This window comes from Macrobrachium nipponense, chromosome 2 (assembly GCF_015104395.2).
Source record: "Macrobrachium nipponense isolate FS-2020 chromosome 2, ASM1510439v2, whole genome shotgun sequence".
NCBI classification, from domain to species: Eukaryota; Metazoa; Arthropoda; class Malacostraca; order Decapoda; family Palaemonidae; genus Macrobrachium; species Macrobrachium nipponense.
The window spans coordinates 7,494,274-7,508,161 of NC_087201.1; the positions used below are offsets into that span (position 1 = coordinate 7,494,274).

The following is a 13,888-nucleotide window of genomic DNA, read 5'->3' on the forward strand; positions in this document are numbered from 1 at the left end:
AACAACCCTAGACTTCATAGTGGCTTTTGATAAATTCAAAGTCTGACACAAAAACTACAGCCGTGAAGAGATATGTTTAAAGTTAGTGTTACTAAATGCTTTAACTGACCTTCATAAGAAATATCCTGTTCCCCGCAGATTCATGATAAGCCATCCACTCGCTAAAAAAGTTAGATGTTATAATAAGTAGATCCGACAAAGACGGCAAAATTGTAATAATGGACAAAGACTTCTACCTCGACAAAACTCAACCAGCTCCTTAGCGACACAAATACTTACGAAAAACTGACGAAAAAACCCAAAAATCCCCTCCAGAACGTTCCCACAGAATTTTTTCGGAAAGTAAGATTAATTGGCAAAGACAAAAGAGTATTGAACTATTAGAGAAATTTAAAGTAATTATCCTAAATTACCCTACTTTTATGGTCTTCAAAAACTCACAAAGACAATCTTCCATTCAGACCCATCGTTTCATGCGCCGGAGCTTTCAATTACAAAATTTCTAGAAATGGTTAGCTGGCCTCCTTTCTCCTTTTTTAGGCACTTTTTCTCCCAGTCACATCAAACACTCGGAAGACTTTTGTTGTCAAATTCAGAGAAGCACATATCCACTTCACAACATAAAACTTTTAAGCCTTGACGTAGACTCCCTATTCACAAAAGTACCAGTACAGGACGTTCTTCAGTTTTTAAGGGAAAAATTATCCCTATTCAGATCATTTCCCTTTGGCACTTGACAAAATAATAAAGTTAGTTGAATTATGTGCATCTAATAACGTATTTTCATTCGGGGAATCATTCTACAAGCAAAAATTCGGGGTGTAGTATGGGTAGTCCTTTAAGTCCTATTTTAGCCAATCTGTACATGGAATACTTTGAACTACAGTAATAAATGCAATAAAACCCAAAACCCAAAATGCTGTGGATGAGATACGTGATGACATACTAACTTTTGGGATAATAAGTGGGGTAATTTTAATGAATTCCTTCAAAATTAAACGCATTAGTGCCCAGCATCAAATTTAAAGTTGAATGGGAAACAGACAACAAATTCCTTTTCTTGATGTTTTAATAATCAGAGACACGACAGAATACAAATTTTACCATATACAGAAAGCCAAACGTTCTCACTTTCATATATTCACTACTTTAGCTATCATGACAATACTATCAAGATAAGTCTAGCTAGCAACCTATTCTTAAGAGCCTTACGAATTTGTTCCCCAGATTTCCTGGAAAAAGAATTTGAACTAATTCGCAAGCAACTTTCATCTTTAAAGTATCCTGACCATATAATTGAGAAGCAATTCAAAAAGCAAACGTAATTTTCTACCGACCCCCAAAGACAAGACCAGAGGACACACCCAACTAATAAAATAAAAATTCCCCACCTGGAGACGATTAAGAGCAGTAATACACACCCTTGGGAAATCCAACCCTTTTGCATTTACCTACCCAAATACCTTAGCCAAATCCCTGATTAACGTCCAACAAAAGACATCGCCCAAAGACTCTGGGTATATGAGATCCCATGCCAGGACTGTGACCAATCTTACATCGGATTTACAGGTAAATCACTTCCCCACCCAGATTAATACAACACAAACGGTCAGTTAGGTATGGACAACAGAACTCGGCTATTTTCAATCATATAAATGAACATACCATAGAATAACTGGAATATGTCACGTGTAATTTATAGCAGCAACTGCCGGTACAGAGTCAAATGATGGAATCGGCCTTAATAAAAGAGAAGCAGGTAATGAACATCTCAAAGGGAATTGGACCTCGGACATCGTCGACGCAGTTTAGTGTTCATTCAACCAAACGCTTAAGAAGATTAAAGGAAGATTATCAGCGACCTAAATTGGCTTACTTGTGGACGAATCTCTTGTATAAAATACCACCTTTTCTGTAAACTTTTCTCATTCATATACCTGAAGAGAGAGACAGCAGTCTCTGAAATATAGTACTTTTTCTCTCTACATTTGGTGTTTTTATGGGCTCCTTTTATTAGATATATATATATATACTATATATATATATATATATATATATATATATAATATATATATATCTATATATATATCTATATATATATCTATATATATATATATATATATATATATATATATATATATATAGATATATATATATATATATATATATATAATATATATATATATATCTATATATATATCTATATATATATATATATACTATATATATATATATATATATATATAGATATATAGATATATATATATATATATATATATATATATATATATATAGATATATATATATATATATATATATATATATAAATATATATATAATATATATATATATATATATATATATATATATATATATATATATATATATATATATATATATATATATATATTGAGGTGTGATGTGTGTGTGTGTGTGTGTGTGTGTGTGTGTGTGTGTGTGTGTGTGTGTGTCGGTATTACGCACGTGGATCAATGCTTCCAGGCAAAATCTTTTAAGAGGATGATTTTATTTTGGAAACTAAAATAACTTCACTATTAATTAATCGAGATTACTTTCTCTATTTTTTTCTTCAGAATTTTTTTTTTCGGCTAATTAATCTTGTCAGCGTTTCAGGTGAATTAATCTGATAGCCTATAACTTAGACAAGTCTATTTTAACTAGAATTCACTAGCGGAAGCGGCAGGAAATGATACATATACATATATGTGTCTTTCTTTTTAAATGTGACAAATGAATTACGTTGAAACGGATTGTTAAAGAATAAAGCTTTCTATTTGAGTGTAATGTTGAGGACAAGCTTATTTGTTTCCTTTTATAATTAAAAGACAGAAATTACCGATAAAAGTGTGTTGGAGACACCCAAGTCAGCTTGGGTTGGAAGTGTCTGTTTTTCCTTACAAAAGTTTTAAGAGCTGTTGGTCAATGAAGGTTTTTATTCATTTATTTATTAATGATTTTATTATTTTTTTGGGAGGCTCATAAAAGCCTCCTAACGTTCAGAGCACTGTCTTTTTTTATTATCATTATCATTTTATTCTCTGTTCCATTCGAGCAATTGCAGTATACTAGTTCCTCACTGGTCGAGTGGGTTGCGTACTCCCCTATCAGTCTGGTATCCTAAGTTTGCTCCACACTGCCGCCAATGCGGAACCAGAGGAATTTATTTCTCGATATAATGTGGTTCGGATCCCTCAATGAGCTGTAGGTCCCCGTGGTTCCTAGCCACGTGAAAAACAATCTAATCCTTAGGGCCAGCCCTAGCAGGGCTGTTAATCAGCTCAGTGGACTGATTAAACTAAGATATATTTAACTTAATTACAGTATACTTACATAGTATTAAAATAAGATAAATTACTGAAATCCAGGTAAAACTGTGTATTAAGTCAATGATAAGACGGGTGTATTATTCAACATTTGTAAACAGTGAATGGAATGAAACACTGTCAAAAGCTAATAGTTCAGACTTGTGATATTGCCAAACTATTTCGAAACATAAACATGTTAAGTTGGCAAACTATTTCTATACATAAGCATGTGAAATTGGCAACCTATTGCTAACAATAAACATGTGATATTGCTCAACTATTTCTAAACATAAGCATGTGAAATGGGCAAACTATTTCTAGACATAAACGTGCGAAATTCGCGAGCTATTTCTCATCATAAGCATGTGAAATTGGCTTATTATTTCTAAAAATAAACATGTGAAATAGGCAACCTATTTCTAAACATAAAATTTGAAATTGGCAACCTATTTCTAAGCATAAACAGGTGAAATGGACAAACTATTTCTAAACATAAACATGTGGAACTGGCAAACTATTTATAAACACAAACATGTGAAATTGGCAAACTATTTCTAAACATAAAAATGAGAAATTGGCAACCTATTTCTAATCATAAACATGTAAAAATAACATACTATTTCTAAGCATAAACATGTGATATTGCTAAACTATTTCTAAACATAAACATGTGAAATTAGCATACTATTTCCGAACATAAACATGAGAAATTGGCAAACTATTTCTAAACACAAATATGTGAAATTCGCAACATATTGCTAAGCATAAACATGTGAAATTGATAAACCATTTTTAAACATAAACATGTAAATACATTGCTCGTCAGTCCATAAATACTTGTAAGGAAATACGCAAATTCATGTAAAACTATTATCGTCATCGTCATAATCTACTTTCACGCTTTGGTGTCTGATGATGTATTACTTTCCTCTTTTTTTTATGTGTGGAGTTTCCACCTGAATTTGTCCCTTGACTCAGGTACACATCTATGTCCTTTCTCTGTGATTGACGGTCGGTTTTCAAACCACCCATAATTAATCAGCCAATGTATACATCTAATTTAATTCCATTTTTGTGAGGCTGTCTTCGCAGCGCTCAACGTGCCAAGCATTTCAGCTTTGTTGCAGCGACGCTATCATAGAGAATCTTCATTTACTTTGCAAGTACTTCTCTAAGCAGCTAGTCCGCTGATATGGTTGTTAGTGTCGTGAGATGCCACTGAGATGTTGAGGGGGCCTGGGGTGGGGGCGGTTGGAATTCGCGTCTCCCCCAGGGAGTCGAAAAATCACTGGCTCTGGATCATGATCAGTTACCGCTGCAGTGTTGGGGGGTCTTTAGATGTGGGAGGTTGAAACCATTCTTTGGAAGCTTGAATTCCAAGTCAATGGCTCCTGTGTCCTTGTTCCATGTGAATAGGTTTCATCTAATGGAATATGTAATATAATAATGATAATTGTATTGTGACGAAAGCTACAAAAGAAAGTATTATAACTTAGGTTCTTTTTCTTCTGATTGATATATCTTTCAAAAAAAAAAAAAAAAAAAAATTTTATTACAAGTGATGCATTATAATGGGTCTGATCAGATTGATATTCACAGACTCTCTGTAAGCAAAACAAGGCATAACGTTTTATTTATATTCAGCAATTCTTTCCTAGGTTGACAAGATCATTTTAGCATCCTCTCTCTCTCTCTCTCTCTCTCTCTCTCTCTCTCTCTCTCTCCTAAGCTGAGACCAAGTCAGGAAGATTTGTCCAATAGTGACAAACTTGTGTAGGTATCGATGATACCTATTTTATAAAGTGCTTTGTTTTGTGCTTCTTCAGGTTCTCTGTTCAGTTCCTCCTTGATACTTGAATTTGATGTCTAGGTGATATTGCGTCTGGGGGACGAACTGAGGGTGGAAAGTTCTTTTCAACCACGCGCAAATTACCGAATATGTAGGAAATCCGACAGCAATGTCGGAAGGTCTAGAGTAACAGGATCTTTACAGCGTTTTGCAAGATAATTTTCAAGCCACGTTTGGCATCCTGTTGCCAGAGTTGACCTCAAGCGCCATCAGTTGCAAGAGAGCAATAGAGGTAATGTCTTTTAACTTTGCATTCGAAGATTGGAAGAGTCTAACGCATTCCAAGTCTACGACAATACAGTCAGCATAGTTGAAGAGTGATTAATTAGGGCTACTTTGTTTATATTTCAAAATATTCAAGGAACGAAGTAATCACCCGTTTACTAAAATGGACAGATTTGAGTAAAGGTTCAGCCATTTTAAGGCCAACCGATGGTTGAACGCTCTAAATGATCAATAATTTGACAACCATAAAGAAGTATGTATATTTTATCAACACAAATTTACGATTTGCGCCTTCCTTGCACAGTAACTATTATCACCGTCATTTTTGACGGTATGGTAACTTTTAACAGTTTCTTTTTACCCTTCCACGACTTTATTTTACATACAAACATTAAAATTCAGGAACCTTGCGCATGAACACGTAATATCCACAACGTGCAACTGGAATCACTTTTTTTTTTTTTTTTTTTTTTTTTTTTTTTTTTTTTTTTTTTTTTTTTTTTTTTTTTTTTTTTTTTGAAGTACGGATGCCTCTGATTTGAGATCTGGGAACATGACCGGATGAGTTTATCTTCTGATATTTGTTATTTGTTTCAATCGTATAGCGTTTCGGAATGATCCAGAAAACTATTCAGCATCATTTTAATTTTAATTACGCTAACTTTAGCAAAAAGAAAAAAAAGAAGGAAAAAAACGAAGGTATTGAAACACTCGTCAAAGAAAGTGCCTGGAACCTGTCATTGAAATCAAGGTAATGGGAGAAATCTTCACATTTTTTATGCAGGAAGAGTCTATCATTTCGAATAAGAGTTATCATGTAGATGAACTGGAAAGAGCGGAGGAGCCCTTTTCCCTTATAGGATCTCTCGACCTTTTTTGGCTCGATTTTGACAGCCAGGTCTAAGAATCTTGGCCACGAAAAGGATAATACTCAATAAGTATCCCAGACACATCCTTTGCTGGCTATCTTATCAATAACGTAAAAACAAATTTTAAAATAAATGTTATAAATTTTTTGTTAAGAATGTAAATTGCTAGGTTAAAAGTCTCGAATATGTGACCACCAATACACCACCTGATCAGTTCGGGATGGGATGGGTTGGGATGGGTAATCATACCCCTGGAGAGAGAGAGAGAGAGAGAGAGAGAGAAGAGAGAGAGAGAGAAAGAGAGAGAGAGAGAGAGAGAGAGAGAGAGAGAGAGACTAATTGAAAACAATATTTATGCCTAAAAAGATAAACATAACATTCAATAATTTGCTTCAAGTTCTGTTTATCAAATTCTTCTTAAGGAACAATGTACAGATACATGGATGAGGAGGATATACAAAACATCCCAACCTCGCACCTTTAAAAAACGACCAGACGAGACGAGAACTGATTGAGAAAAAATTCGATAAAAAGGAAAACACGCAATATTGCGGGTAAATTTTGGAAATATCGTCAACCACATCATAAATCTATAAACTAAACTGGAAAACGGATTGATGTCAATCCTTACAGAGGGTTCCCGAGTTCCCTAGAAAGTTATAGACACAGTATTTTGTTGAATCTAAGAGTACTGTTGCAATATTAATGCCTTTGGTAGTTGCCGGACTGAAACAGTTGAGTATGAAGTATTATGCGAAAAATACACAGGTTATCAACTGACGTTAATACGAAACACAAGATACTATTGATGAAAAAGCAAATGGAATGAAAAGTAGTATATAAGATTAGGCAAATTACATACGTTTATGTAAATGCGATCTATATCAGTTTTCAATAGACACATGTGGCTTGCACGTATCATCAAACTGTTCATCGTAAAATAAGGAAGGGAGAGGAATGTTAGGCTGTAAAAATACTTCATATTTTGATCGATAAATTATCAATAATACAAATTAGTGGCGAGACTGAAAGAGCGGGCACGCAAATTATGCGATTGATTGATTGTAGGTAGTTGAGGTACGGAGAGAGATAGTGACCTTATAATGGCTATGGAAAATTCCAAATTCAATAAGGAATTTGACGATCTTGGGACTAAAAACTGTTTCTAGTGTCCACAGAAAATAGATAAATAACAATAAAAATATGCATGCTGAGCATCAGTATAGAGGCAGTTCACATTCATTAATCTCGTGTGAGTGACAGGCGGTTCCATCCGTAATTGAATTCCTTCAGCGCCAGTATTATGGTCTGTCCTTAAAAAAAAAAATAATAATAATAATAACAAATACATAAACACACACAAACTCAGAATTGGGTTCAAGTAAGGTTGTAGCCAGCGTGTATACATACTAAAATAGGAGTCGACTCCATTTGAAAGTCTATCCATACTGGCTTACAAAATTTTCCATGCTCAGTCGAGAACAGATGAAGATAGAAGCTGACATCAGTAGTGTTGCTAATTAATATAATGGAAGCCAGTTATTATTGGTGCTTATTTCTAAAAGAGGACCATGGGAACTTTTTGCAATGCCTAGAACGACCGAGCGATCAACTTATTCACAGAAAGGAAATAGAATAAAGTATTTGACGTGATCGGTAATATAAGATTCGTCAATTATCTCAGACCGGAAATAGATGGCATATAATTCGCTACATTGAAATATTTATTGCACTGAAGTAAGAAATGTATTAGAAGTAATTACGAAGATTAAAGGTGAACAGAACAACAGTCTTTTTCTAAGCCTGGACTTCATATCAGCAGGTAATGACAATCAGTCTTTCTTGGAACGGAAAGCATTGTCGAGTTTCTATTGACAGTCGTTATTGTCAGTTTATTGGTATACAACATTTATACTCTTTAGGGTAATGAAATACCGTCTGAAATGAGACTCAGTACATAACCAGCCATTGATTACCACAGCATAAAACATATTTTGTTAATATTGATCAAAGTTTTAATAAAAGACAATTTGTTTTAACATCATAAGGGTAGCCACTTTTTCCCCTTTATTACACTGCAGTTTCTTAGAGGATTATTTATACTTGTAATTTATTTGTTCAGCGTTTAAGATTATATTCACACGACATGCCTTAAAAGAAATAGAGACAATTTATCAACATCCCAGTGTATACAATTACACAAATTAGACATATATCCTACTCAAATGCCTTCTAATTTCTTTTATCTTTGTGTTAATCGAAAAGTACTATTTTCCCTTTTCGCTTACTAGACGAGTAAGCCCACAACCTACTTTGTTGTTATTGTTGTTGTTGCTGTGGGTGTAGAAAAGGTCTATGGAAGAGCCTAAAAAGGTCAGAAAAGGGTTCCATGTTGAGTTAAAGATGCATTTGTAAGAAAATATAACCTATTTATTTTAATTTTCATCAGTGAAACGGCACTCCATTTGACCATAGATTTTACCATGCTCAACGAGTTTGCTGGAGGTCGGATCACGCCTTGTTATCTAATGTTTTATATACCCTCATTCCGTTATTAGTACATGTTTGTGTAATATCTACTTTGTATGTGCTAGGAAGCATATAATTAGAGGAACGGAAAGAGAAAGTAATGCAAAGACTTAACAGGCGTCGATTACTGTTCACGAAACGCTATGGAGAGCAAGGCCTTCTGCTATATTATGCATCGAAATCTGATATTTAGTGTAATTAGTATATATATATACTATATATATATATATATATATTATATATATATATATATATATATATATATATATATATATATATATATATATATATATATATATATATGTACATACGTATATATATACGTATATACATTATACATATACATATAATCTTTCACCATTATATAACGTTTAAAAATAAAATAGCTGGCTCAGGTGATGTTGAAAATGGTAGAATATAATTGCATCACAGCGGTTGTAGCTACATCAAATTGTTAATTCGCGGGACATGCTACGAGCAGAGAATTTTAGATATCAGTCGGGGTTAGTCTCTTCAACTAAAACCTACTCAAGATGAGCAAAATGTAATACATAATGTTACACTGAATATCAGATTTCGATGCATAATATAGCAGAAGGCCTTGCTCTCCATAGCGTTTCATGAACAGTAATCGACGCCTGTTTAAGTCTTTGCATTACTTTATCTCTCCGTTCCTCTAATTATATGCTTACTAGCACCCATACAAAGTAGAATAATTGAACACAAACAGTTTACTAATTGCGGAATGAGGGTATATAAAACATAAGATAACAAGGCGTGATCCGACCTCTGAAGATTCTATATATATATATATATATATATATATATATATATATATATATATGTGTGTGTGTGTGTGTGTGTGTGTGTGTGTGTGTGGGTGTGTGTGTGTGTGTGTGTGTGTGAATCTTCAGAGGGTGTCCATGATACGAGTTGTAAAAGGATCAAGTTTATTATAACAAAACGTTTCGCACATGAAACATCTGTGAATCATCAGTCTGCAAAGAGCAATAAGACAAATAAATAACACATAAAACCATAAAACACAAACAGAACTCACATGTATTAAAATAGTATTAAAATTAACCAAAAAAAGTACAAAGTAAAAACAGTAAAAAGAGAGATAACACCCAAAACACTAACCGTCCATGAGGAGAGAAGATGGAATGCCCTGTCGTCAAATGCAGGTGGCGACGTTAACTATTCCAGGTATAGAGTGGCTGAAGAAGTATTACTATTTAACGAAGGAACAAGTTTCTTAATGTATAATGACTCGAGGGTAGTTAAGTGATCAGGATGTTTGACATGATCTATTATTGTGAAGTGTTCTTCCTAGAGCTCAATTTTACAATTAAAAGCATGGTTCGTGATATTAGAAAATTCAGGTTGTTTTGTTCTATGTCCTGTTCGGAAACTAAAACCTCCTGTCTGGAAGACAACTGCTTGTAAAATAGTTACCACTTTCCCTTCTGAGCCAAGCCACCTGCTGTATAGTTTCTAAAACTTCCCAGCTCTGCTTCCACTTTTATCTATTTAGACTGCTCTCTTGACGCATCTGTAAATTATCTAAAAAGGAACAAGAACCGTGTATCCTGATAACCATATATTTTAAATTTAATCCAGTTTTATTTGGTTTATTGTGTCGTTGAATAAATACTACATAGTAGATACATTCTCATTTCTATGAAATTTGCCATCCCTATTAACTAAGTACATTATCGTCTGCGTTGGAGTTCAGTACTTCACTTGTTATATTTTTTATTCATATGACGTTGTTCTATTTTTTTTTTAGAATTTTGTTTAATGTTATTCATGATTACTCTTGCATAGATCTAGACTAGACTTTTTCGCCATATTTTCTTCTATTTTTTTAATTGTTATTATTGAGCAGCTTTATTGACGGCTACTGAAAAGAATGCGGAAAATCTTTCGCGATTTATTTACTTGTTTACTTGTGTTGTCTTCCAAACACAGTATTCAAAATATTTGCTTTTTCATAGACGTTTATATTGGCAAAAAAAAAAAAAAAAAAAAGCAAAGAAGGAACGGAGGAAGCACGCAACTCCCACCAAGGATTGCGTGACAGAAATTGCATCGTGCGAACAAGGCCCGAAATAATTTGACTCCAACTCAACGCTGCTGTTGGTTACGACTGGTTTATAAAGCAAACAGCGTGAATTTCCATTTGTCTGATTGTTTGTAAAAGATATCTATTGCATGGTATGTGACCACGTCCAAAACAACAGCCTGAAGGACTAGAAAGGTGTGATCGGTGCTATGCCCGTGAGAGAGACGACCAGATGGAGACGAAGCGAGAAATTCACCAGGCATGATATTACTGAAGCAGGCAAGAAAATAGAACCACATATTCCAAAACTGTCAATATACCCATTTCAATGTAGCTCCCCTGACCTTAATGTGTGTGAAAACATTGGTAGTATCTTAAAGTATCCTGTTGAAGCGCGCACAGTGAACTATGATGGTATACCAAGCCTCGACGACCTGCGAAGAGAGGTGACCGAAGTGCTCAGGGAAATAGAGTTTGAGTCTCAGCTTTTTTGCGATTTGCTGAAATCATACCCCTGAAGAATGCAGGCTGTGGTACAGGCAGATGGAGGCCACACAAAATATTAAATACTCTGAGAGAAACTTAAATAAATACCTGTTCTGAATTACTTTTGTTTTTGTCATATCAATTATATTAAAATTTTCAGACAAAGTGCAACTAATTATGCATTTACCAAAATCATCTAGGATAATGCTGATTACATCGTATAATATGTATCTAAGAAAATTTAAAACAAATAATGCATTATGATTTTCTATGGCAATTATTCCTGTGACAGCCGCTGCAAAAAAACGGATATAAAATATAATCTCAACAGTTCATGCTATCAATAACATGACGTAGTACATGGTTGGTTATTCAATCAAAGTTAAAGTGACAATGTCTTTCCAAGTTAGTCTACGATGACAAAATTCTAAAAAAAAAATGTTTAAATAAATAATGAAAAAAAAATAAAATAAAAACTAATAATTAATGATGTCTTGTTAAGGGTTTTAATGTAAGTATGAAAACCACATTAGTCTTGTAATCAAGAACCCAGCTTCAAACTCATTGGACCATAAACGTAAGAAAGGGCAGATACCGACATTTGTCATCCCCGAAACGGAGTGAAAATAAAGGAGTTTTAGGGTAGAAGAGACTTTATTTAGCCTTGGAAAGTAACCCGTCTTGGAGAAGACTACTCGGAATACAAACCTTGTTCTCCAACCTTGGACTGTGCCATAGCCATTGTACCGTGGCCGTCCATGGTCTTGGGTGCGAGTTCCCTTGCCTGAGGGTATTTGCAATCAGGCATTTATCCTCTGTTTGGTTCCATTTCCAAAAAGTGTGTAGAAGAGGCTAATGAGAAAGCGAAAGTTGTTGGGTTGATTAATTATCAGGAAAGTTACTTCTCTATTATACTCTTTGGGAGTTTGAATTTCAGTGGCCCCTTTCGTGGGCTCCTTACACATGAATATGTTCCATCTACTGATTATATTGATAATAATAAAGGCTTCAACAAGGCCCTATATTGGATATCAACATCATGGTGACCTTACATTCACTACTTTCACTACATGATGTCAAGTGGTACAGTGGTGCTTAAATCTCATGGGACATGATTCTTTTTGTATCGTTCAGATTCTCAGACTCAACGTGACGTTGCCAAGTAGTGTTAAACTTTGTTTTATTTCTAATTTCATACATGTCAATAAGTTTGCGAATTCACAGTAGCCCTATTTTCCTTATGGTTATATAAATATGACCCCTTTTATGCATTGGTATGATTCCTAATCTGTGTGATTTGAACTGATTTTTTTTTTCTTTTTACGTTGTGTAGTTCACAGTGCGGTGTGATTACGTAAGCGGTGCCATCAGTGAAAGCACACTTAACATGTTCCTCGGACTGGTCAACATAACCAGGTCTGCATCATTTTGACAGAAGACCTAATAAGCTCAAGTCATAACAACATTTTCAAGTAGGAATATGAGTTACAACAAGTTTTCTTTGAATGTTGAAGTTTATGCTATGTTTAAGCAAAATGTTTCATAGGCCTAAAGAAATCATCTAAGCCTTTTGAGATGTAATCTGTTACTAATGAATTTATTTGTTAAGATTACCAGTTCTTTGAGGAATACGATAGGAATATGAATTACAACCAGTTTTCTTTGAATGTTGATTTTTTAGGCTGTGTTTAATCTGCTTGTATGTTGCAAAAAATGATTTATAGACCTAAAAAAATTTACCAAGCTTCTAAAATGTATCTGTTGCTTATGTTTTTTATTTGTGAAGATTACCTGTTCTTTGAGGAATAAAAGATGATAATGATTTTGATTATATGGAGAAGATGGCTATTAATCGAAATATCATATGTATTAATATTAAGGCGTATGGAACACTTGTTTCTCAACTTGTTTAGAATATTATATTCTTAAAAGTCCTTCTGCTCGCTTTTGGTGTATAATTTATTCTTTCACAACGTAACTTGAAGTGCAAGAATGTGTAGATAACATCATTTGCTTTCTGGCCAGAAATTGTTAATAGAGAGATGTGACTGTAAAGTGTAAAGTAAAGAAATCTAACACCTAGGCCTAGGAACAATATCTTGGCTTTGACAAAAGAATAATTGCATAAGCGAATATTTGCGAGTATGCCATTATTTTTTGAAATATTTAAGAATGATAACAAATGATTATATATGAAAATCTTAATATTCCTCTAACACGTATAAAGTAAATGTTTTCAAGATAATTTCATTGTCGCTACTCAGTAAAGACCTACTTATGTTACATCGAGTGGTCGTTGTTGCACCGACACTAATGATATGTCACACACGCTCCCCTCACACGTTGATATTAGTGGGCGCATTCTACTTTTGTAAATATATATATTTACATTTTTTTCATGCGTTGAGGTGTAAAAGCAATAAAATAGGACTATTTCAAATGTTATGCTTTCTTTGAAAGCATTATGAATGTTATGACAATTTTTTTTATTTAACATTTGAACTGATGCTTGATGACGACTTCATTTTGGTCAAAT

General features: G+C 33.9%; 1 protein-coding gene across 1 annotated transcript in view; it reads right to left on the reverse strand.

Moving 5' to 3' along the window:
* LOC135220465 (probable WRKY transcription factor protein 1) overlaps positions 1-12,160 on the reverse strand; it is a 29,780-nt gene extending 17,620 nt beyond the window's left edge. The window contains exons 1-2 of the mRNA XM_064257593.1: positions 12,061-12,160; positions 8,582-8,634 (exon numbers count right to left, since the gene is read on the reverse strand). Of these exons, the coding sequence (XP_064113663.1) occupies positions 8,582-8,634; positions 12,061-12,160 (153 nt within the window). The remainder of the gene's footprint in view (positions 1-8,581; positions 8,635-12,060) is intronic.
* Between the last annotated feature and the right edge of the window lie 1,728 nt (positions 12,161-13,888).